Below are 24,630 nucleotides of genomic sequence, written 5' to 3'. Positions count from 1 at the left end.
CCCCCCCCCCCGCTCCCGGCCATGGCGCTGCGGCTGCTCCTCGCCCGCGCCCTTCGCCTCCTGCCCCGCGGCGCCGCCGCCGCCCCCCCTCGCTTCCCACCCCCGGCCCCCTCCGGTCCCTGGGCTCCCCCCCGGGCTCCCTCCGCTTTCTTCTTCTCCCTCTCCTCCTTCCTCCGGCGCCCGGCGGCCGGGCTGGCGGCTGCTGCTCGGCGGGGCCGCCGCGGGCCCTGCCTGGCCCTGGCGTTGGGGCTGGCGTTGGCCGAGCCGCGGCTGGAGGAGCGGCGCCGGGCCGAGGCGGCCTGCGGCAGCATCCAGGTGGGACGGGGTCGGGGGGAGCCCCTGGGGGCCGTCAGGAGGGGCTGGGGGTCGGGGGGAACCCTCGGAGCCATCCTGGAGGCCTCAGGGTTGGGGGGAGCCCCCTGAGGTCCTCCCAAGGGGCTTGGGGCTGGGGAGAAGCCCTCAGGAGCCCCTCAAGGACTTGGGGAGCCCTCAGAGCCCTGCTGGAGGCTTCAGGGTTGGGGGGAGCCCCCCGAGGGCTTTCTGAGGGGCTTGGGGCCGGGGGGAGCCCTCAGGAGGGGCTGGGGGTCGGGGGGGAGCCCTCAGAGCCCTTCTGGAGGTTTCTGGGCTGGGGGGAGCCCCCTGAGGCCCTCCTGAGGGGCTGAGGGCTCCCGCCGACCCCTAGGAGCCTCTCAGGGCTGGGGGGAGCCCTCGGGGCCCTCTTGGAGGCTTTCGGGTTTTGGGGAGCCTCTTGAGGGGCTCTGGGCCAGGAGCCGGTGCGCTGGGGGTGCGTGGGGGGGGCGTTGCTGGGTGCTGTCAGCACGCTTTGGGGTTTTCCAGGGGTAAAAGCAGACCCGTGGCCTTGCCACGGCCCTGGGTGGATCCCGCGTTCCTCCACGGGCGCTGATTTTCTCCGAGGTGCCCCCAGCCCGTGCTGGGCGGGCGTTGCTGGCCCCCTCCACGGCCCCGTTCCCCGGCAGGGCCAGGCAGGGGTCAGAGGTGCTCAGGGGGCGCATAACAGCGAGTCTCCCTTTAGAAGCATTCAGTTAGGCATCAGGAAACACCGCTGGTGATGTTACAGCCTTGGGAGTGGCTCCTCCTGCCCGTTCCTCTTCCCCTGTCCCCGCAGCACCCCTGGGAAGTGCCCCCTTTGGTTTTTTTAAGGGGTGCCTTGTTTTAGACAAAGCCACGCTGACTGCTCAACGTTTTCCCTGTAGCTCCAGTGGTTTACAGTGACCCACCGGGCGTAGATCAGCCGGTGGTGTCCTCGCCCTGGGGGCAGAGATGGCATTTATCGGATCCACGTTTCTCTGATCCGCGTTGCTGCTGGGCCCATGGCTCGGAGAGTCCCGGCCCGCTCGGGTTGAGCACGAGGCGTCGCGAAATGCCGGCTTTGTGCTCTAACTAACACCCAGGGCGCTTCTCTGCGCCGCCGTGCTGCTTCTTGCTGCCTCCCTACTGAAAAACGGAGTTGTCCTGTTTGTTCTTTTCAGACGGTGTTCGTCAGAAAGAACAAGGCGCCGAAAAATCCGCTGAGCTCGTTCCGCTGGCGAGGCTTCAGGCTGGAAGAATACCTCATCGGGCAGCCCCTCGGGAAGGGCTGCAGCGCGGCTGTCTACGAGGCAGCGATCCCCTCGCCTCCCCGTGGCCAGGGGGGCACGGAGAGCGGCCGCCCCCCAGGAGAGGGGCAGCGGGATCGCACGGTGGGAGAGCAGCCCGCAGACAAACCCCAGCAGGAGGAGGCTTTCCCGTTAGCCATCAAAATGATGTGGAACATCTCGGTAAGGAGCCAGCTCTTGATCTCCTCCTCTGTCAGCCGGGTGAAACGTTTAATGCTGAAGCGTTGGAAGGCTCCCATGGCATAACTTGGGATGAAGGGGTCAAAACGAAGCTCTTGGTGCTGGGTGGCTGGGGAACGCTGGCGGAGCGCGTAATTAACGGCTCTTAGCCCTCTGGACTCGGTCGCTGCGGTGGGGGAGAGCCGCTCGTGGGGCGGTTGGCGCTCGTGGAGGCGGCGTCGCTGGCAGAAAATCATGCTGGAAGCTGGCTGTCATGAACCAGGAGGCCCTGGAAAAAAAAAACCACTGCTCCCAGCGCCCTGGGAATTTGCTTCCCCGTCAGCGGCAGGACAGAAATAGATGTTCTGTTGCAGAGCAGGTGGGAAGTTCAGCGCTCGCCGGTCCCCCGTGGTGAGGTCGGGCAGGAGCTGTGTCCGTGTTTCCCAGGTTTCTGGTGTCCCACGCCCTCGCCCCCACCGTTCCCCCCGTAAAACAAATGCGTGTCGTTCACTGAAGGGTGTTTGTGGCGCTGGATGCGACGAGCGGATATTCTCAAGGAGTTTTCCAACATCTGAAATCCCGTGGGCTTCGTAAGCGCGGGTTCCTTGAGCTTTTTTTGGTGGTTGTTTTTTTTTTTTGTGGTTGAATTAGAGGGTGCATTTAAAGAGCCGGACGGACTTCTGCAAGTAAAGGCCTGGCCACATCCCTCGGGAAATTCCCCGAGCCCTTAACTACCTTCCCCGGCTTCTTTTTCAAAGCAGCGAAGGGAGTCCCTTCATTCTAGCCCCCAGTTTAACTTCAGGCACGGTGCCCTGGCTGATCTGCTCCCCCTTTGCGCTGAGGCCGGGTGATTTGGGAGCTAAGGCTTTGCCCCCCCCCCAGCCCTGCTGTGACGTTGATGTTGCAGGCCGGTTCTTCGAGTGAAGCCATCCTCGAGGCGATGGGCCGCGAGCTCGTTCCAGCCACCCGGACCGCCTTAGCCGGAGAATACGGAGCCGTCTCGTGCCGCAGGTACGGTAGCTGGGGACATGGCAGCAGCCCTCACAACCCAGCGTGCTGATTTCGCCCGTCTTCACCCCTCGGTTTCCTCTGCGAAGGAAATGGAACTGGGCCTGCCCCTGGCTGGGTTCTAAAATGGGTGCGGGGAAGGGAGGCAGGAACTGCCGATCGCTAAATGGGACAAAACAAATAACAGCTGGTGAGAATGCAGGTGGAAAACGGCTGTTACCCCTCCTCCACCTGAGCGAGGGGTGGGCAAGCGGCATAAAGGTGGCAGACTGCACAGGAACTTCGAATTTATCGTGACTTTAACCATCTTTGTGTTCAAAAATGTGCCTTTTTTTTTTTCCAAACGGAAACAATGGAGTCTGCAGCCCAGATTGTCTGATTTAAATTTCAAATACGTCTCCCCCGCTGCCAATACAAATGAATAATGAATGCTGCTCGGTGCCGCGCTAGCCTGAGGACGCTACAGGCAAGCCAAAGAGGTGTTTGACATTCAGGGGATGAGGGAGGGGAGAGCTGTTCTGCGGATACGTGGAGGTGACCTGCCTGTGCCAGGGGGTCCGAGGTGATGTGGCTAAGGAGAATTGGACCTCTTTTTGCCTAGCAAAGCTTTTTTTTAGTCGTTATTACTTATTTTTCCGTTCTCAGAAGCTCCTTTTCGATCCAAGAAGCAGCCTGTGACTACCCCACCTTTGTCAGGAGCATGACGGGGCAGCTAGGGCTTGACTAAAACGAAAGGCGGCGTGTCGCCAGGCAGCATTTCCTGCAGAGCTTCCTTGGCAGCGCGGGTGCAGTACCAGTATATCCCGTTCTTCCCTCATGGCGTGGGAAATCCAGTTACAGCACCGTCTTCCCGAAGCATCAGCCCGAGTCCCCTCTGCTGGCGCAGCAGCAGCAGCTCTGCGCTGGGGATGACAGCTTGGTTTGCTCTGGGAACTGCCAGGGTACAAAAAAAACCCGCTTGAAACCCCGCAGAAGCTGCTGGGACCTGCCCACCGCTGCGGTTGGTCTGCTCGAGCACTGCAGCACCGTGGAAGGGCAGAGCTGGGGGTTGGAATTCGGCCGTGAGGTTGCTGTCGGTGTTCTTTGTAACCCTGAGGTTTCCAGGACCGTGGATATTTGGCTTAGTGCACGGGCCTGTGACCTCCGCTCGGCAGCCCCGGTGCTCCCCGCAGGAAGGTTTGCACAGCAGTGGGCAAACGCGTCTGTTCTGCGGTGAGCCCCTTGGTGGAGGGCTCATTTTTTCATTAGCCCTCCACCAAAATTAGTGGAGGGAGTAACGAGAAATAATCTCGGAGGTAACAGAGATGCACCCGTGGTAAATGAAAACCCAACAGGAGATGAGCGGAACTCTTGGTACGCTCGCTTCCGCACAGGAAACCTGGCCTCAGGAGGAAGAAGCTGCAGCCTCATCCAAACATAATCCAGGTGATCCGAGCCTTCACGTCCCCTGTTCCTCTGCTGCCCGGAGCCTTCACGGACTATCCCGATGTTCTTCCGCTGAGCCTGAATCCCAGAGGGATCGGCCACAGCCGCACGCTCTTCTTGGTGATGAAGAAGTAGGTGGGGAGAAGCTGGGCGGGTGACTCGGGCTTTGCGAGCCCGCGTATGCTGCTGCTGCACGGGGTCCTTGTAAGGATTCGGCCTGGGTTGCTGCCAGAATCCACGTGCGGGCTTGGGAACGTGCTGCCCGAGGCCTGCTGCGGGTCTTTGAGGCTCTAGCTCTTGTTGGACCACCGAGACAAGCTGTCCTTTTGAGCTATTGCCCCAAACTGATGTAAGAAATGCTGGACCTGTCCCCGTTCGTCTGCCCTTTGGAGTCTGAACTTTGCCCCTAGCTGGAGACAGAGCAGAATCGGTAATGAGATTCGTTAGTGCTTCGTTAGGGTGTCTCGGTTGGGTTTTGCCCTTGATGGGTATGGCTGTGGCATCGACACAAACCCACCTCGTACTTCCCACTCTCGTGTTCTGCCCGCGGGTGGAGAAGCGCTCTGTCCTCTGTGTTTCAAGAGTGTTCTTCCTCCTGATCTCTGCATCTCCTTGTTCTGCTCACGCAGCCTCGATTATTAATCTGTCCCCTCTCAAGCACAGCATAAAATCTGTACGTAGGGACCTGGGAGACCCTCACCGTGCTGAGAGGAGTTGTAATTGCAGCTGTAGAGTTGCACGAGAGCCTGAAAAAAACAGTGGTGGATGGTGTAAAGCGGGATTTGAGAACAGCGAGCAGGGGAGAGGCGTGAAATTGAGACTAGGAGGTGAGAAGGCATCGCGGAGTGCAGGAGGAGCGCGGCGTGTGTCAGGGAGCTCTGTCCCCAGGCAGCCAGCACTGAGGCTGAACTGGAAGCAGGAAGATCCCAGGGCGCTAACGCGGATTTCTCCTCGTTCTCACCAGTTATCCCTGCACCCTGCGCCAGTATCTGAGGGACAACAGTCCAGATGCTCGTCTCTCCACGATGATGATCTTACAGCTGTTGGAAGGCGTGGACCATCTTGTTCGCCACGGGATAGCGCACAGAGACCTCAAGTCTGACAACATCCTGGTGGAATTCGATTCGGGTACGTAGAGCGCCGGGTCTAAGCGATGAAGTCTGAGGCAGAAGCGGTGCCAGAGGAGGCACTCGGGGAAGCCCCAACCCAGGCGTGCCTTTAGGGATAAAAGGAGCAGCAGAGGATGCATCAGGAGCTCCACGTTGCTTCTTAGCTTCGTGCTTGCTGTCACTGCAGCAGCGTGGATGTCATTTATCGTGTGAGTGCGTCAGGTTTTGGGTCATTACAACGGATTTTAACAGGCCGTTGTGCTGTAATCAGAGGGAGAGGTGCAACGAGCCCTCGTTGCACAAACAGTGTTGGCTCGGCACAGAGACGTTCGCTACCACCAGGTTCGTGGGGGTGGAGGTGCCTTGGCTCCAGGCTCCTGGCTCTGTCATTCCTCACTTGCAGAGCGCTTTTAAAACCCCACCTCGCAGCCAGGTCGGTGGCGCTGCACCCTGCGCTGATTAAACGTCGGTTGGAAGGAAGGAGGGCTGGCGGCGTTAAAGCCAAAAGCAGCATTTTCCTCATCTTCTTCTCCTGTCGTCCGGTTCAACCGGGATTTTAATTACCTGAGCTCTTCTTCAGCGTGACTGAGATTCATGTGGGCAGGAAACAATAGCAGGCAGCCAGACCTGTGTAATTAAAGGTCTTGGTACAGCAGCTCTGGAAGATTTTCAGCGATACTAATGCCGTCCTTCTGTTCTTGAAGGAAAAGCTGCTCTGGAGCTATGCTGAATGTGGTTAGGAATGATTTAAAGCATTGATTTTTCCGTACCAGAGTCTGGAGCAGTAATGATTCTACTTCGCGACGTTTGACTTGTCATCAGGACAAGAACTGTTCACCGATGCAGAAAACAAACAAAACCCTGTTAACTAAGCCCCAGCCCTTTTTTGCTCGAGTTAGGTGTGTGTCTTTGTCTGTAGCTTTTGCTGTAGGTAGAAACAAAAGTGGAAAAACGAAAAGCTTCCTCTGTCATTGATCAGTTCCTAATTTTACGTGCCCTTGTTAGGACATCTGCAGCACTTTGTCAGGCACACGCTCCGTGGAGAGAAATGATGCTTTTCTGTTTCCCCTTCAGAGGACGAGTTTTGTTTCAGTAAAGCCAATTTGTCTCCTTGTAATACAGAGGAGTATTGATACATGGTCGTGCTGACTCCCGGGGTATTTCAACCGTTCCTGAGGACTGTCCCTGCTGCTGACGTACTCCTGAGCCGTGCACTAACCCTGCTGGCCCTCTGTCCTCTGCAGCTGGCTGCCCCTGGCTGGTGATCACAGACTTCGGTTGCTGTCTGGCAGACGACAGCATCGGCCTGAGGCTGCCTTTCACCAGCCCCTACGTGGATCGGGGTGGCAATGGCTGTCTTATGGCACCCGAGGTAAGCCCTCCTGCAGTAACTGTTGGCGTCGCTGGTTGTGGGCTTGTGCAGTTTGGGGTAAAAGATTCAGCCCCCGCTGCGGTGCGGGCTGTGGAGGCTGCGATCGGAACGTGAAAAAGGGTGGGATTAGGTCTAGAAGGAGCGAATAGCGGAGGGGCTGCGTGCACAGCACTTGGCTGCTATTTGTGCCTCAAGCTCCCTCCCCGTGCACGTGCCAACAAATCCAAATTCTTCCGTGGTCTTTTGTGGTCTGTCCTGAAATCCGCTGCAATCAGGTCGGGCATTTTGTGACTTCTTGCTGACTGACTGACCCTGTCCATGCAGGGCCTTACCTCTAGCATGTTGCTGTGTCGGTGTTCTCATCCCTCTCTCCCCCTGGAGAGCCGTGACTGCAAAGCAGCATGTTCTACCTTGAGCTGCTGTTGTTAAACACCTGTGCCTTAATAAAACACATCCTGGTCGGCCCCGTGCTGAGCATTTGTTGAACAAAATCATCCTCGTTATCCACGTCTCCTGTCTCTTAAATCAGGTAACAGCCAAAGCCTGGATGCGAAGGCCAAAAATCTCACCGGTGCCCTGGCGGGCTGAGCAGTGCTGAAGGCCCAGAGCATGCCCCAAGGATGTATTTATTCAGAGCTCTTTATTCTGGCTTCCCCACCTCTGTGGATTTCTCACGCAGGTGATCACAGCGTCGCCAGGTCCAGGCACGGTGATCAACTACAGCAAAGCTGACGCCTGGGCCGTTGGAGCAATCGCCTATGAAATCCTGGGCCTGGCAAATCCTTTCTACGGCCACGGGGACTCGACCCTGGAAAGCAGAAGTTACCGTGAGGATCAGCTGCCGAGCCTGCCCCACCACGTGCCCCCCGAGGTGAAGCGAGTGGTAAAGCTGCTGCTTCAGAGGGATCCCAACAAGGTGAGGAGCCCTTACCTGGGTGGAAGACAAGCGCAGGTTTTAGCAGGAGCGCGGTGTAGCACTCACAGGCAGCTCCCTGAGTAGTTCCAGGGGTTTCAGCGGGTGTTTGCATCAGTGACTGGACCCTGAACTGGGGTTTTCATGCAGTTGCCTGATGATGATATCCACAAAGAGCTTTTTTTTTTGTTCGCGGGGACCTTGCAGTGCCTCGGAGGAGGTGTGAGGTGGTTTGACCTGAGCGCAGCTGGATGAGCTAACTGTCCCTCTCACTCCTTTTGCAGAGACTGTCTGCTAGAGTGGCTGCTAACGTGCTTCACCTAAGCCTCTGGGGTGAAAGCGTTCTAGCACCCAAGACCCTGAAACCCGACCAGATGGTTGCCTGGCTTCTGTGCCAGTCCGCGGCCACTTTGCTCCTGGACGGACTGGTGGATAAAAGCAGGGTGGAAACCAAAATGAAGACGTGCTTTTTCGCAAACCTCGACTACGAAGACCTCTGGGCAGCGATTTTCTTGTTGCTGGCCTCGAGGAACCAGTCTGGGTGAGGAGTACAACGCGGGGCATGACCGCGCAGGAGATAAATGGCACCTTCTAAAAGCACACAGGAATTTGTCTCTTCTGTCTGCGTGGAATCCTGTAGTACTTCAGGGGGAACCTCTGCAGGCCTGCGTTTAAGAGGTCGAGCATTATCTGTAGCGTACTAGTGCACTAACACTTGCTGCTAGGGGCTGTGTCCTTGCCTCGTTACTCCTTCAGTGAGGGTTTGCAGGTGTCCTGGGGAAAGGGCTTGGTTTTGCTTCCATTTCGGAGCTCACAGTTGGCTTTGAAGGCACGAGTTGAGTGAAGCGAGTTCCTTTTCAGCGGAGGGCGTGTGCGGAGGGAGGTGAGGTCTAGCTGCTCTTCACACGGAAGCGCCACGGATTTGAACAATGCGCGAAGAAAGCTGAACTGACGGAAGGACGTACAGCCTGCCTTCTCTTGTGAGCCTTGCTTCTCTGCAGATTATACTCCTCTGCAGCCACAGACGTGTCCTGCTATATTTACAGTCATACATAACACACACAACGGCCGCCTCAGAGCCTCCTGTAGGGGTGCTGAGTGGTGAGGTGAGCGCGGAGCAGTGCAGTTTAACAAGTCTCTGGTGATGCTGGTCTGTTTGACGTGCCTGCTTTTTTCTGATTAACAAGGAACGAACACCCTGTGGCTGGGGAGCACACAGACCCCAGCGCTGGGCCACTAACAGTCGTGTTAATGAAAACATCCTTTGAGTTGGTGTCTGTAATGGTGTTAAGAGGAACTGGGGGCGAATGTTGTTGATGCTGGTTGCACAATAAACAGGTGATGAAGCTCTGATGCTGAGTGGATTCTCTAAATCTCATCTGTCTGTTCACCGGATCCAGATCTTAGGCCGGAGGCCTGGGAGGCAGGCAGTGGTACCTTAAAAAATCATCCGACTTTTCTAGTCCTGTCTGAAACGAGTTACTTTATTCTGCCAAGGGGAGTTTCCTGCCACACAAGCACTCCTGCTTGAGGAACAGACCCTGCCTCGTCCACGTGCGTATTTGTGCCCCTCGGGCTGCTCTTGCAGTCTCTGTCTGGTTCAGTGGCGGTGCACAACCACCTGCCAGGGACTGGCCCTGCTCATTTTACGACCTACCAAGAGAAAGCTGTGTGCTGGCCCAGCAAACGTGCCAGGAAGTCAAGTGACAGCACAGTGAAGTCACCTAGCGCCCCATTTAGAAACACGGTGAGAGCACAGCACGCGGCCGGGCCCGTAAAGAAGGCTCAGGAAGAGCACGGATCCTTGGCCATCACGGAAAACGATTCCCGGGGCGGGGCGGGGCAGGTGTCAGGAAAAAAAAGAACTTGTAAATCTTGGTCCGAAGCCAAGCTGGGAATGTCACCAGTTCAGAGCCGCGGGTGGGCGTGCAGAGCTGTGCTGCTCGTCCCGTGGCCCCCAGCCAACACCCGCTCTGATTTCAGGCATGTCATGAGGCCAGCCAGGGTTTGATCTGTGCCAGCTATCACGCATTTCCTGTGCTAGCTGCAGAGAGAGACTTGCTTCCCCTTGAAAGTATCTCATTTTGTCTCTCTGTCCTTAAAAATGCCCTAAAACGCTGTGCTGCGCTGCCTCTAGTCCTTAAATTCCCATTTCTGCTGCTCCTTTGCCTTTTGTGCACCTACAATTTGCCAGAGTTCAGACGTTTTCTGTTTTGTTTCACTGCCTTTTAGTTAATGAGACACTTTGTGTGATTCCTCAGCATTCCGGGTGATTTTTGCAGCACGCAGGTAAAAAAACACTCACTGTGTCAGCGCACCGAACGCTGCCTTACTTCTGTAGCTGCAGGTGAGCCAAAGCACGACGTTTCCCCGCGCGTTTCCAGTTTCCCAGCCGTGCTCATCCCCCAACACCATCACCTTTGTGGGAGGCAAAGCTGCTTGCTGCCTCGCTCCTCTTGGGGGGGATCAGAAAGGATCGTGGGTGGGCGTGGGGCAGCAGCAGCAGCACCTCCTGCTGCACTTTGAACCCCAGGAGAGCGACAAGGCCGAGCCGCTTGGCTCTTGTCCAGCTGTGACAGTTGAGCCGGGACGGGGCTGGGCTCCACGGCCGTGCTGTGTGTGGGGCAGAAGGTGGTTGGGAGCTCCGGGGGCAGGATGAGGCTCCTGCTCCATGCCGGCTGCGGTGAGCTCCTGCCCCGGGCAGCCCGGCTCGCTGCTCGACGGCTGCTTGCCTCCGCGGCGGCCACCTCGTGCCATGGTCCCTGCCTGCCACCCGCAGCTCCGTGCAGGGGGACCCCTCGCCGCTGGGGCTCGACCTTCAACGTGCCCCCCAGCGCCGAGTTCGTGGCCCGGCCTGTGGGGGTCTGCTCCATGCTGAGGCTTCCCGTCCAGGCCTCGGCAGAGGGGCTGGATGCTGCTTTCGTCGGCGTCCCCCTGGACACGGGCACGTCCAACCGGCCGGGAGCCAGGTAAGGACGAGGTGCGGCACGAGAGGAGCCGGAGCTTTGCTCCTGCCCACCCGCCTGGCTCTGCTCCCGCCTGGCAGCTCCTCCCGACTGCGCTCGTGCCCACCCAGGTTCGGTCCGCGCCACATCCGTGCCGAATCGGCGATGGTGAGGAGGTACAACGCCAGCACCGGGGCGGCACCTTTCGACTCCCTCCTGGTGGCTGACATCGGAGACGTGAACGTGAACCTCTACAACCTGCCCGCCAGCTGCCGCCTCATCCGCGAGTCCTACCAGAAGATAGTGGCCTCGGGCTGCGTGCCCCTCACCTTGGGTAAGGACCCTCGGGAACCGCGGCCCGGCCGCCACGCCACAGAGGCAGTCAGGAGACAGCTCAGCTGTCAGCGGTGTGCGCTTGGAGCCCTGCTGAGCAGGACCCAAAGCATCCCTCCGAAAAGCTTCCAGCTCAAACGAGCGAGCAACAAGGGGCAAATTATGGGTTACGGGTTCCTCGGGAGTGAATCACTTACTTATAACCCAACGAAACGCAGCCCTGCCTCTCTGGGGTGCATAAACGAGTGCGGTGTAAATGCAAGGGGGGAAAAAAAAAATCACCAGAGAACAAATAGAACGGGGGCGAGCTCCTCTCGCAGTGCGTTACGTCCTCTTCCTCGTCCTGCTGCAGGTGGAGATCACACCATCACGTACCCGATCCTGCAGGCCGTGGCAGAAAAGTGAGTTTCTGAGCTGGAAATGTAGAATACGGGCCCGTGGTGGATGTGGGGCCACAAGGGGTGGGATGGGTACTAACGGGCCCGCCCCGTCTCGCTTAGACACGGCCCCGTGGGGCTGGTGCACGTGGATGCTCACACCGACACCGGCGACAGGGCCCTGGGGGAGAAGATCTACCACGGGACCCCGTTCCGGCGCTGCGTGGACGAAGGGCTGCTGGACTGCAGCCGCGTGGCTCAGATCGGCATCCGGGGCTCCTCCTATGCCCCCGACCCTTACAAATACTGCCGGGACCAGGTGAGCTCGGCCGCAGCTGCTTTCGCTCCCTAGCAGCTCGGAGAGCTGGGAAATCACCGGCTGAAAGCTGCTCAGAATGAACACGGGTGCAAAAATTAATGGGGTTCCTGCCTCCTGGCCTCATTTCCATAAATCCTCGCTGGGGTCCCGGCCGCTGCGCCTCGCCGGGGGGCGAATTCTGAGCTCGTGCATCCTGCAGGGTTTCCGCGTGGTGCTGGCCCAGGACTGCTGGCTCAAGTCCCTGGTGCCGCTGATGGCAGAGGTGAGGCAGCAGATGGGGGACAAGCCGGTCTACATCAGCTTCGATATCGACGGGCTGGACCCTGCCTACGCCCCGGGAACCGGGACGCCGGAGATAGCCGGGCTCACGCCCGCACAGGTGAGGGGCACTGGGCTGCCTTTCTCAGGGGGAAGGGGACGCTTGTGTCGCCCCCAAATGTCCCCTTCCCTCCTCAAGGGGACGTTTGTCTCCCATTAAAGGAGGTCGTAGGGTAGGAAATAACCAAATTTCATCTTTGCGGGCTGGGTCCTCAGCAGGTTCCCTCTTCTGTGCAAGGGGAAAGCAGAACCCAAAGCAATCTGCTAGGTCGAACACGTTCCTTGAGCCCAAGTCTGTTTTCTTCCCCAGGCTTTGGAGATCATTCGTGGCTGCAAGGGGCTGAATATAGTGGGATGCGACCTTGTTGAAGTTGCACCGATGTACGATGTCTCCGGTGAGTCCAAAGAAGCCTGGTTTGGGTCTGTGCGAGGCGTCCTGTGGGCTGGGAAGGGGCTTGCACCCATCTTTCATTTTCTCTAGATGCCACCTAGTGTTGAAAGCCAAGCAGCGGGCACCGGGTGATGCCCCAAACAGCGTGCCAGGGGCTGTCAGAATTGCTTATTGCCATCCCACATCAGTGGGGTGAAAAGGCAGGCGTCGGGGGCTGCTTGCTGCGTGAGGACACTGAAGGAAACGCAAAGCAGCGACGGGCTTGGGGGGCTAAAAGTCCTCTGGTCACAGCCCATGGAAATGCTTGGCCAGCTTGGGCTGAGGGTTGCCAGCGTGGCACCGGCAGCGGTGCCGAGACGCAGCAGTCTCAAAGGGGGCAGATAAAGCAGTAAAAAACCAAAAACTGGGCAAGTGAAGAAAAATCAATGTTGACAAATCAATTCAGTACATAAAGCTGGCGGCTGTGTGCAGGGACAGGCAGTTTGGGGAGGGCTGCGGGACAAAGGAGCACGGTAACGTCCCGCCTGCGTCAGGAAAGGGCCAAGGCTGAGAAATGCCAGAGGTGGCTGAGAGCTGTGGGTGAAAGCAGTCAGCGTTCACAGCCTCATTTTTTCTTTAGTTTTTTTCCCTCTCTCTGTCTTTTCGTAGGTAACACGGCCCTCTTAGGGGCCAATCTGCTGTTTGAAATGCTGTGCGTCCTCCCCAGAGTGAAAACCATGTGAGGGCAGCTCCTGCCCGGCCCAGGACCCCTCTTGCAGGTTGTAAAGGTAAAGCAGCACCGCCAGAGACACGGTGACCGACCTCAGCCCTTCGGTGTCCTGCTCTCTCCTCCACTTGCAGCAAACACCTGCTTGTCAGTACGGAATAAATGCCGTTTCCTGCCAGAAGAGGTAATTTCCAGCTCCTAAACTGGGGATGGGTTTTGAACAGCGCGTTTACTGGTGGCTGTAGGACCCGAGTTAGCTCGGGAAGGGAAACGACGAGGCTCGCGGCGCTCCGCTGCTGCAGTGGGAACGCCTCACCTGGCAGCTCTGCTCGTACAGGACCATTACAAACCTGTCACTGGGAGAAGGTTTTTCCCAGTAAGAGACAGAGAAGCAGGACAGCTAACGTAGAGCTTCAGAGGGTGGCTGAGCGAGCGGCACCCGTGGCTCCTTCTGACAGCTGGGGGCTTTTCTGAGCCGGCGAGGACGCGAGGTCGGATTGCCCGCGGAAACACAGAGCCACCTCATCACACGTTAAAATAGTTTATTTTGGTTGCGAATCTGTCATCGCCTTAAAACAAAATGACATCAGTGCCTGGTCACAAATACAAAGAAAAAAAAAAAAAAGAAAACAGGACAAAAAAAACAACCAAACAAGACAAGTTTGCCAAATAAGTTAATTTCCCTCCCTCCCCAGTATCAAAAGTGCAAAATATGAACTTTGTTTTCAGTCCCCTTTCTCAGGCTGTGTTGGCGTGCTAGGTCTGGCAGGCTCTCAGAGAGCGGAGGAGTCGCTGCTCCTGCCACGCTCAGCCAAGGGAAGAGTTGTGCACGACCTTCAGCCTCGGGGCCTGTTTCCCTTCGCTGTAAGGTCGTTTTGCTTCGGTTTCTGGGGGGGGGGGGGCGGCGCCGCGCGCCCCGGCCGCCGCCCCCCCCCCCCCCCCCCCCCCCCCCCCCCCCCCACGGCTTGCACTTGCTGGGAGAGGGTGGACAGATCTCAGGCGTCAGCAGCAGCTGGGAGGCCTCTGACCACACTCCTCTACCAGAAAGCAAGCACCCAGTGCTCCACGACAGGTGCCAAAACTACCTAAGTGGATGATTTTTGCCCAGTTTGGCATGTGCTGCAGCCCCTGAAAGAAGTTTTCCCACAAAAGAGCAACACGTGGGGTGCTGCACATCTGGTACGTCTGCAGCCGTGTTAGTCTGAGCTGGCTGAAAGCAGCGAGGGGCAGCTACAGAGAAGATGTAGTCCTGGCTGGCTGGGGGGCTGCTGCAAGTGCTCAATTCAACAGAACTCAGGCAGACGGGGCTGGTCAGCTGTGCTAAAACAAAAATAAAAGGGTTCCAGCATGTGTGCATCACAGAAATTGTATCCTGAAGGCCCTAAGGCCGTAGCTTTTTCTTACTCGGGGCAGGGGTGCTTCCCTTGCTGTAGTACAACCAGGCACTTTTCTTTTTTCCCCAAATAAGTGTCGAGTTTTCGTCAGGTTCCTGACTAGCTGAAGAGCTGGCAGCTGGACTGGTTGCTCCTCATTCCCTACCCAAATAGTGTGTTTGTGTGTGTGTACGTACATATCTTTGCTTTTACAAGCATTTGAAAAGTTATGCGGAGCCTTCCACTCGGCTGCCACCTCATTCCAGCCACGTCTTTGGAGTCTGGGAGAAGCACCAGAGTGCTCCAGTGCTCGTTCCAGCCCAAATGACACCAAGTCCCGCAACGGCAGGCCGACGCAGCGCTGTGTGCGCGCCTCGTAGCTTCCCTTCCTTCCTTCCCCCTCCCTATTTTTAACATCTCGTTCATGCGACAGCACGAGCTGCAGCCCGGAGGCCGCCGAGCTGGAATTAAGCAAGCCTCACGTAAGGTCGGGTGGAAGCACGGCAGCCTTTATTGGGAAGCGGGTTGTGTGCGGCGCTGGGGTTACCCGCTCGGGCACGGTGGCAACTAAAAAGGCAAGGGTGGAGCGAGCTTTTAGCCAACGCCGCGTGCCTGATGAAGCGTTTTAGTATCGGGGCAGAGCCTCACGCGCAGGGCACCCCGCTCCCAACCTCGTGCTTTGGCAGCCCTGCTACCTGATGCTCTGCGAGCTACTCCCCGCAGCAGGCTTTGGGTTCCTGCGCCGTGCAGCCGGAGGAGACACCGCAAAGGTCTGCCCCTGAGCGGTGAGAAGGGAACGCAAAGCCCGCAGGGTTTCAGCCCTGGCTGTAGAAAGAAACCCTTTGGCTTTGCTTCATCGTCTGAAGAGCGGAAAGCAACCACGAGCCTGCTGCTTGCCTTCCCCTGCCTTACAAGCGGGCGGCCTCCTTCCCCCTCGATGCTCCAAGTGGCTGTCGGAGCATCGCTCGAGCAAAGCATGAACCGAACTGTGCTTTGCAGCTGCTCTAGCTTTACACAGACCTGTGTGTTGAAAAAGGAAAAACAAAACAAAACAAAAAGCAACAAGGAAAAAAAAAAAGGAAACCACCAAAAGGCAAGGCAGCCTGCATGTTGAGGAACAAACGTTTGTGGCAGGACCGAAACGGGCGAGACGCTGAAGCATCTTAAACCTGAAACAAAACGAGCCTCGCACGTAAGCGACGGTCTGGTGAGGTAACAGCACTTCTGGGGCAACATTTCAAGAACGCGGTCATCGACGGGTTGGGTTCCTCGATACAACGAAAGGTCGGTTGGTACTACAGACGTAAGGGTGTTGGAAAGGAGCCCGAACCGACTCCCTAGCAGCTAGGTAGAGTTTCTTTTACACATCTACTGGCTCACAGCAGCGTATGCCTACGATCTGAGGACACAGTTAAAGTTATGGCTCTAAGATACACAGTCTAAAACTGACAGAAGCAGAAAGGCATCTGGAAAACGATGTGACATTTAAATGGCTCAACACCTTTACAGTATTTACGGCTGTGCAAAACCCCTTCCCCTCCCTGGTTACGGTTTGAGCTGGTGAAGCTGCACGTGGAACTAGTACAGGAGGAGCGGGAAACATGCAGATCGCCTACGAGCCCGCCCCGCAGGTGAGTCCCAGCTACGGGTTTGCTATGAGGGAGGTGCTCCCGGCCACCCTCTAGGCCACTTACCCCGGGAAAGCCGATGGGTACGACTGGTGGGAAGCCTTTTGGAGGAGGGTCTGTAGGGTCTTGCCACTGTTACACCATGCACCATGGGCTAAGCACGTGGGGAAGGGGTGGGGGAGAGAGAACCACGACCCGCGCTGCGGAACTGGCCGCGTTCAGTCCGGACCGAGTCGCCGTGGCTGAGGAGTCAGGGATTTTCTTCAACCGGGGTGAAACGAGAGGTGGATCGAGGGTGGCTCGGGAAGCAGACGCGGCAGGATGAGAAGGGGAAAACGGCCTTCTTGGCTCTGCGACAGTACGGCATCCAAACGTGAGAACGATTCGGTGGAGGGCGTTTCAGCGCGCTTCGTTGCACTCCAGGGCTCTGGATACGGGGAGAGATTTTTTCTGGTCGCCGTCCCTCAGAGAATTCATCTAAAACGTAAGGTCCGTTCATCACGATTGTTTGTTTATTCCGGAAAGAGCGGTCCCTCGTCATCTTCATAAAAAGTGTGTTAGAATCTCTTTAAAAGCCCTCAGTCTAGCGCGGGCCACGAGGGGATGTAGAACCTCTGTAAGGAGCCCTCGAGAAGGCGTTCCATCCAAAAGGACAATTTATGCAATTTGTTCTTAATGGATCTAGACCCTGGGCTGCAGGAGGATTTCCCTCTGGCTTCGGTGTGCAGCGGGGAATCGTAGTCCTCACACGACCCCGTGGTTCCCCCCTCGTCTCCTGATCTGTGAGGCTTAAAGAGGCAGAAGTATTTCTTGTGGCCGTTCAGGGCCAGGACGTAGCCCGTGTAGTCGCGCTCCAGGAAATGCTTGTCGTACTGGTTTGGGATGGGAGCGGCGTCCTGCGCGAACTCCAGCAGGTACTCCAGCCACTCGCGGTGCTTGTCCAGGCTGAGGAAGGAGAAATGAAGAGAGCTGCTCCTGGGAGAAGAGCAGAGGAGAAGCAGAATGAGCACGGCTTCCAAGTCAGGCTGCAGGTCTAAGGGACGGGGAAGTGTTGGTAAATGAGGGCGGAGGCAGAGCTGTGTTTCCACAGCTCCTTTTTTTTTTTTTAACCCTGCTTCAGCATGGGTGACAATGATGAGTGTGCAGCCCCGTCATGCTCCACGAGGGTTGGAATGAGGGTACAGCAGAAGCAGGAGCAGTGCTAGACCTGTCCGTCCACCTTCACTGAGTGCGGACAAGGAAGGCCGCTCGGTTTTTGGCAGCTCGTCACTGCTAACGTGTGTGGAGGCTGCTTTGTTTGCTCCAAGCGTTCCCTCCTGGCAGAGCCCAAACCACTCCCAGCTTTTCATCAGGGCAGCATTAGGCAAGGTGTTAAAAGAGTACCAGAAAGCCGAGAAAGGGCCCCAACCTACCCTGTGAACGTGTAGACTTCCAGGGCAAACTTCTGGAGAAGGGCGGTTTTCGTGGAGTTCGAGAGGATCAAGACCACGTTCATGTGGCCCGGCCTGAGGCGTACCAGGTTGCTGTTATAGTTGATGTCTGTGAGCTCGGTCACCTCCACGAAGCCCTTTTTGGGAACCCTGCTGCAACGAAACAATGACCGAGTGAAAGGGGAACGAAGGAACGGCAGCAAACGGGGTCAGGGAAACTGAACTCGTCCTCCTGCCTTATGCCAATCGGTCCCCAAGGCAGTTTAACGGGAGCAGCCTGCACCTGCAAAAGCCAGAGCTGGATCTTCCTCAACAAGCGTGTCAGAGCTCTGCCCTTCCACTGAGGATCTTGTCTGGGGCAAACCCAAGAGGTTACGAGGGGCGCAGAGAGGAAGAATGGCTTTTATGGCAGGGAAGAGCAGCTGGATGCAACGAGACCTGCTGTGAAGTCCCAGCTTTTCCTGGATTCTCAAAGCAGCTGCTTTCTCTCCCATGAATCGCTTAATAACTACGTTTCTGAACCCACGTCCCTGCTGCCCAGGGTCCTCCTAGATGCCGCTCCCTCGTGCTTTTCTGTGCCTGCACTGCCCCTGCAACGACTGCACTACGGCCACGCAGCTCTGGCGCTTCTCTCCCTAACGCTCTCTGTGCTCCCTCTTTCCACAGTCACTCCCCAGCCAGTAATTCAGCAGAAAACGTTCTGGAGAGAATAGAGAGGGAACCTGTTACTCTCTTTGCTGAAGTTTGTGTCATTCTTCTCAGTCTTTGTGGTCGCCTCTTCCTTCTCAGAGGGAGGAGAGTCTCTTGTGTCGCTGGAGTCGCTGCAAAGGAATTATTTGGGGGTTGTTTAAAGGGCCCCTTTGGACAGAGACGCTGCTGGCTGGACTAAGATCTACGACATTTTGCACTCACCTGAAAGCCTGAACAATAACAGTGCCAAAGAGAATGAAGAGCGCAGAGAAGAGCAAGGACAGCAGGGGCATCATCTCTCGCCTGAGGGAAGATTGGCAAACGGCGATCAGCTCTGCAAGTTGCACGGTTTCTGCTTGAATTTCAGCTGCTGTCTGCCTCAAACAACACCCTGCAGTTTCCCCAGAAACTTGGTTTACGTTCAGGGGTCTTAAACGTGATCCAGATTTGGAGCACGACCCTGCTCCCACCCAAAAGGAGGCCAAAACGGAGCCATTTTAAAGGAAGGCAAAGGAGAAACAGTGAAAAGCACCAATGGATAGGGCTGGCCTGTTCTCAGGGGTGTAATATCTGTGCTTCACCTCAAGGCCAGTGCTTGAGACAGAAGCCATTGTCCCTGTGGTGTCACCACTCTTCATTTGAATCTCAAGAGAATGCAGGCACCTATTTTGGTATGTTCTCACCTCCTGTTAATCTGAGCCTGGTTCTACTACGCATTTAAACAAGAGAGCAGCAATCCTGCTCCCTGTCGAGACCCGTGAGCTCCCGATCCGTACCAATTACTGTGAAACAAACTGTCCCAGCAGTCCAAGATGTAATCCAACGTGGAATAGAACCATCGGATAAGGAACATCTGTTTGAGAAAAAGGAAAAAAAAGAAAAAGGCGAGTGACAGAACTGTTATCCACAGCACTGACGTGACTCGTACCCCCCTGAACCGAACCCCAAGCCCAAAGCAGCTTGGGAAGCTCTTCCTTCCCTGAGCAAGCACGCTTGTAAGAGTCCTGCCTTGGTCTTGTAAGGTGTAGTTCCCACTAACGATTGCAGCAGAACTGCCCAAGGTTTCACAGGTGTTAAGCAGCTGGAAACGCCAGGCACTTACGGGAGCGAGCTCATCGTGCAAGTCTGCCAGGACAGTCTCTGAGGAGAGCAGGCCAGGGTCTGTCCTCAGCTGGTCCAGAAGGTCCAGGAGGATGAAGTTGTCCTCTTTGCTGCCTTGCCAGGCCTCCTCCAAGGTTTTGTAGGCAATCTTTCCTGCGTTGTTGCGCCTCTCCAGGATGACCACCTGGACAAAGCAACGACACGACAGGCGTCAGACAGGAAGGTACTTTTTTTTTGATGTTACGCTTCAAATCCCTGCCCAGAATCAGGAGTCAGCTCAAGGTACGGCACCGTACGCAGAGCGATGCGAGTTAGAATAACAGGCGAAAAGAAGCAGCGGAAGAAAACAAAGGTAACGCTCACGGCCGACTTTCCACGGTACTTCTCCTCATCCATCAGCAAGGCGTCCGCAAATTCCGGCTGCCGCTCGTTGTAGATGTGGGCAAACCTCAGCACGTCTTTCGTGTTGGCCACAGCAAAAGTCAAAAACGCCTCGTATGTCTCGGCAAACTTAGCGCCTTCTCCAGTAAGCAGGACCACGCAGTGCCTAGGCAACACAAGGGAGAGGGCGGATTAAGAGCTCTCTTTCTGCTAGCCAGAACGATCCTGAAGGGACAGAAACCCCACCTGTTAGTTTGGGGTGTGCTTTTGAAAGCCTGCCTTCTGTGCGGTCAGCTCTCCAGCCTGCCACCCCATCTCTCCTTCCCTCTACCTGCCCTCTGTCCCAAGATCTGCCCAGTAAAGGCACAAAAACTGTCAAACCGCACGGATGCCCAGCACCCTCCACTGCAGTCACCTCCTTCCTCCCTCTAAAGGTTTTACATATTCAGAATCAAACAAAAAGTGGCTCTGGGAGCAACCCCAGAACCTCAGGGGACAAAACGGGTTTCTGAGGAACCTTACTTCCGCTGACGGTGCGACTTCTTCACGGGACACAGCTCCTGAAACAGCCTCTGGTTGGTGAGTCTGGCTGCCATGAGGAACTTGTTCTGGGAAAGGAAGTCGTCGATGAGCTGCTTCTTCATATCTCGTGCCTAAGTGAGGGCAAAGAGCAGAGGTGGTCACTAAGTGGCCTGAGGGGAGTAAAGCTGTTGGGAAGTTCTTGTCTGAGGGTTGCCAGCCATCACGGTCCTCCCTGAAACGTGCTTGGTGAGAAAACCTCTGCACCCATTTCACAGCCCTACCTGCACGACATCCGCGGGCTTGTCGATGTGCTCCTTGAAGACCATCATGGTCGGAGTGTAGACGTTGATGTTGTACTGACTGGACAACTCTTCGGTCCCTCTGAGCCCAACGTACACGTACCCGAAGGACAAGTAGTCTCTGTATGCAAAGGCAGTCAGCTGCACGGGAAGAAAGCGCCGGTCCACGTTTACATTGGAGAGCCAACAATGTGTTTTCCCCCCCCCAAGTGCCCGTGTTAACTCGACTTCGAGAGCACCTCATGCTGTTTAAATGCCATCGGGCGCGTGCTGTAAGAGGTAAAAGCCGTTCTGTTCCCTAGCGGAGCTGCAGTTACCGTACAGACAGCCCTAACGGATCCACAGCTTTTTTTTTTAACGAGCTGACATTCTGCACGGCAGCGGGAGTTTCTTAGGAAACGGCCTTTCCAATAACCCAAATTAGGGTGCTGCAAAAAGCTCTCCTTACTCGGCTAGTGTGCCTCTGCTGCTGGCAACCCCAAAACCTGCCTGCCCCTTTACATCTGCTCCGGCTGCGCCCGTGTCGGAGCAGCGAAGCCGTCTCCTCCTCCCGGCCGTGCTGTGTCTGACTGCTGTTAATTAACTCACTCTGTTAAAATTAGAAATATTCTGCAGAGGCATCGGTCCACCCCTGCTCACAACAACCCTGCATTTTCTTTTGGGACAGTTGGATTTATCAGCGAGTCAAAATCCAGCAACAGAAACCGAGTTACCTTGTACAGTAACGGCACAACCGGCATGTGATCGAACAGAAGGACGTGGGGCTTGTTTTCTTTCTTCCAGTTGGATAGAAAGCGGACGTAGTTTTTATCTGTAATCTTTAAACAGAGTCAGAAAGTTAGTGTGACCTCACGACAGCTAGACACGTGCGGAGCTGTATGATTAGGTGCCTGACCCGAGCCTGAAAAAGCTGCCCAGGTGCTTCAGAAAGCAGGCTGTTGGTTTGTCCTTCCAGCTGTCACAGCTACGTGACAGGACCGCAGTATTCTTAAAGGAGGAGGCAGCACGTAGCTCGTGTCTAGGTTATGAGGGCTCTACCACGTTACCCCAAGGGCTGGAAGGCAGCTCCTGCCAGCTACCAGCCCAAAACGGTCACAAATGTGCAGCTTTCCCATGGCTCTTGTTAGCCACGGGGTGTTAGACCTGGGAGAGCAGCAGACACGCAACGAGCCCTTCCACGAAGGGAAGGAGTGATACGGGGCCCTGTCGTATGCTCCCTTCCAAGCCACCTGCAGGGTTTGTGGCTGTAATTACAGCTCTCAGCACACCTCGCTTCCCCAGCCTCACTTGGATCCTCTCACAAGTTGGGCTGGATTGAACGGATTCGACACCAAAACAGCTGAAGGGACCTGACTTCCCAGACACGAGAACCAACCAGCACACCGCACGCCCCTCTCGCTAACACGTACCTTTTCCACGAGATTCCCCGGCAGCAGGTTCTCCACGAACTGCCGCAGGTTCTCCCGAATGACGGCGTTGTGGAAGAAGGTTATCTTCCCGTTCATCAGCCCCAGTATCGAGGGCGTGCTGTGAGCACCTAAGTGATGGGCGAGGCGCCTCTCGTACCCGGCGTGAACGACTCCGATGCCCACTCCTGCAACGGGAGAGCGAGTCGACGTAAGAGATCGCTGATGACCCAATCCCCCAAAACAGAAAGCTGAGTTTTAAGACCCCTCTCCTTGTCCAGCCCCTTCTGTTTGGGTCACGGCCCCTCCTAACTCTGTACTTGCCTACTGAAGTCCCCTGAAACGTGTGTATTTAAAACTTGCAGCGTTAGCAAGGGAGAGAGAGAGAACATGCTGCCCTCTTCTGTTCTGCCCGCTTTGTGTCCTGCTGCCTGTCAAGAATACATTTTTGGGAACGTGTGTACAAGAAAAACAAGCTGGGGACGGAGAGAGCAAGAAGAAACTCTCTTGCTGGCACCCAGGTATGTTTCTGATCTGGTTGCTAAGCCGCCAGATTTCACTCGCAGCCCCTTCTGGTAGTGGCTTCCCATCAGGTGCCGCGTTCTGTGGGGATCTTTGCTTATCAAAGCCATCCAAGTTCAGGACAGAGCCCAGGAGCATTTACGTATCAGCCCTCCGCTACGCGGTCAGTTCTTATCATCAGCCTCTGGCTAAACTGCTCACCACACAGACAAGGCAAGGGAAAAGGCACCTTGTCCTCGTCATCTCTGGGATGCCTGAGGGAATGACAGCAAAACCTCTGCGAAGAGAAAGACGAATCTCTGTGAGTCAGTAGGAGAGCCTGTTTTTTTCCCCTCATTTCTAAGGCTTAGCCTCACCAATTACGTTGTTATTAACGCCCGGGAAAGGGTCAGGACCGTGGATAAATCTCTGAGGCATTCTATGGCCTAAATTTAGCCTTCCAAAGCCGAAGGCGATCGCTGCGTCTGTTGGCAGAGAATTTTTCCCCAGCTTCGTTCCACCAGGAAGCCTCACCCGTCCCAAATGGCCTCATCCTTACCCAGCGCCTCCAGTTCCTGAGCAACTTCCTTCCACACGGGCTCGATGTGGATGCAGCTGAAGCACCAGTCTGAGGTTATTTTAATGAGGTAAGGTTTCTTGAAACTATCTGGCACGATCTCGTTGACGTAATGCGAAAAGTGGAGCAAATACTTCTCGTCGGAGGCGTCGCGTCTCTCCGAATTAAAAGGGAAGTGGAAAAAGGACTCATCGAAATAGAAGCCTTCGTGGAAGTGGTGGAACTGGCGATGCTGGTGCTGGGAGAAGCCCTGGCTTTCCCCGGCATCCCCGTAGCGATCGAAGTTTGCCCTCTTTTCCTCATTGGAGAGAATCTGGGGAGCAGATGACAGAAGAAAAGCCGCCTTATGCAAGATCTGGGTGGCGGTGGAAGGGAACCGGTGTGACAACGGTGTCCTCGACCACCGAGGCTTCTTTCAGTGCAGCATAAAGTGCAGAAACGTTCACTAAGCAGCAAGAAGTCCCATAGAGAACTTCCACGGGGGATAATTTGAGCCGTCTGAAGCAGGGCAGCGATGAACGTGGCTTACATCAGCCCCAGAATGTGCCCACATCTGCGTGACACAGCCAGGGCTGTACGGGTGCAGCGCACACGCTCTCCTCCTACCTCGGAGGCTTTTCAGGGAGCACAGGGCCGACCCCTGTGCAAACCTTTCCACCAGCAGCCTTCTTCTGCGTGGACGTAAAGAGAAAAAGCCAAGCGGCGTGCGCAACAGGAAGGTCCCTCAGCTAATTAATTAACGATGTCCCTTAGCTTTGATGGGGGCCGAGCACCGAGAGCGCCTTACCTCGTAGGCCTTGCTGATCTGGATGAATTTGTCCTCTGCTCCCGGGTCCTTGTTTTTGTCGGGGTGCCTGGGGGCAGAACGAAAGGCAGGGGCTGTATTCCTGCGGGAAGGGGCCGGCAGCTCCCGGGGGGAGACCCCCAGCACCCCCAGCCTGTGGTGACAGCCCCCGCTTGGCCTGCCTGGGGTGGGCTTTCACACCGGGGCTGGGCTTGCACACCGGAGCTGGTTTCCTTACCCCAACCCCACATCCACAGGGTCCCCCAGTTCCCTGGGTGTCCCCCACCACACCAGAGAGGGCTTCAGGCTGAACGGAGGGTCCATGTGGATGGATACCGGGGCCCAATGACCAAGTACCGGGGTTTTTGGTCAGGTACCGGGGCCCTATAGCTGGGTACCAGGGCCATTTGACCGGGTACGGGAGCCCCGGGGCCGGGTACCGGGGGCATTTGGATTCATACCGGGGCCCTGTGGCCGGGTACAAGGGCCCTGTGGCCGGGTACGGGGGCCGTTTGGATGGGTACCGGGGCCCTATGACCGGGTACCGGGGCCCTATGACCGAGTACCGGGGCTGTCTGGCCGGGCACCGGGGCCCTACGGCCGGGCACCGGGGCCCTGTGACCGGCTACCGGGGCCACTTGGATTCACACCGGGCCCCAACGTCCGGGTCCCGGAGCCCTGCAGCCGGTTCCCGGAGCCCCACCGCCCGCCCCCAAACCCCACGTACCACTCCCGCGCCAGCTTCTTGTACGCCTTCTTAATATCCGCCTGGCTGGAGCCTCGCCCCACGCCCAGCACCCGGTACGGATCGAAATCGGCCGCGCCGAGCGCTTCCAGCAGCAGCAGCAGCAGCAGCAGGGCGGCGGCGCAGGCCGGGCCCGCACGGCCCAGCTCCATGGCGGGCCCCGGCCCCGGCCCCGGCCCCGCGCCGCTTCCGGCGCGCCCGC

At 56.7% G+C, this 24,630-nt stretch overlaps 3 protein-coding genes across 3 annotated transcripts; 2 read left to right on the top strand and 1 right to left on the bottom strand.

The window, feature by feature from the left end:
• Positions 1–10: 10 nt before the first annotated feature.
• PINK1 (PTEN induced kinase 1) lies at positions 11–8,955 on the top strand. The gene is made up of 8 exons (XM_035344485.1): positions 11–315; positions 1,491–1,778; positions 2,683–2,786; positions 4,157–4,339; positions 5,173–5,336; positions 6,562–6,689; positions 7,369–7,605; positions 7,887–8,955. Exons 1-8 carry the CDS (start codon positions 22–24, stop codon positions 8,145–8,147), a joined length of 1,659 nt encoding a protein of 552 aa, XP_035200376.1. The 5' UTR covers positions 11–21; the 3' UTR covers positions 8,148–8,955.
• Positions 8,956–10,134: 1,179 nt separating this feature from the next.
• On the top strand, positions 10,135–13,616 carry AGMAT (agmatinase). The gene is made up of 8 exons (XM_035344488.1): positions 10,135–10,268; positions 10,311–10,571; positions 10,679–10,881; positions 11,233–11,281; positions 11,381–11,576; positions 11,776–11,955; positions 12,205–12,289; positions 12,934–13,616. Exons 1-8 carry the CDS (start codon positions 10,258–10,260, stop codon positions 13,005–13,007), a joined length of 1,059 nt encoding a protein of 352 aa, XP_035200379.1. The 5' UTR covers positions 10,135–10,257; the 3' UTR covers positions 13,008–13,616.
• A 1,840-nt stretch (positions 13,617–15,456) lies between these two features.
• Positions 15,457–24,603, bottom strand: DNAJC16 (DnaJ heat shock protein family (Hsp40) member C16). Its single transcript, XM_035344483.1, has 14 exons — positions 24,411–24,603; positions 23,687–23,753; positions 22,882–23,212; positions 21,825–22,009; positions 21,129–21,233; positions 20,398–20,556; positions 20,117–20,247; positions 19,577–19,760; positions 19,215–19,397; positions 18,889–18,965; positions 18,335–18,415; positions 18,145–18,243; positions 17,405–17,575; positions 15,457–16,967 (listed from the first exon to the last, which is right to left on the bottom strand). The coding sequence occupies exons 1-14, from the start codon at positions 24,578–24,580 to the stop codon at positions 16,571–16,573; spliced, it is 2,340 nt and encodes a 779-aa protein (XP_035200374.1). The 5' UTR covers positions 24,581–24,603; the 3' UTR covers positions 15,457–16,570.
• Between the last annotated feature and the right edge of the window lie 27 nt (positions 24,604–24,630).

This window comes from Oxyura jamaicensis, chromosome 21, assembly GCF_011077185.1.
Source record: "Oxyura jamaicensis isolate SHBP4307 breed ruddy duck chromosome 21, BPBGC_Ojam_1.0, whole genome shotgun sequence".
Lineage (NCBI taxonomy): Eukaryota > Metazoa > Chordata > Aves > Anseriformes > Anatidae > Oxyura > Oxyura jamaicensis.
The sequence above is the reverse complement of the archived record's forward strand: the minus strand, read 5'-3'. Positions and strand labels throughout refer to the sequence as shown.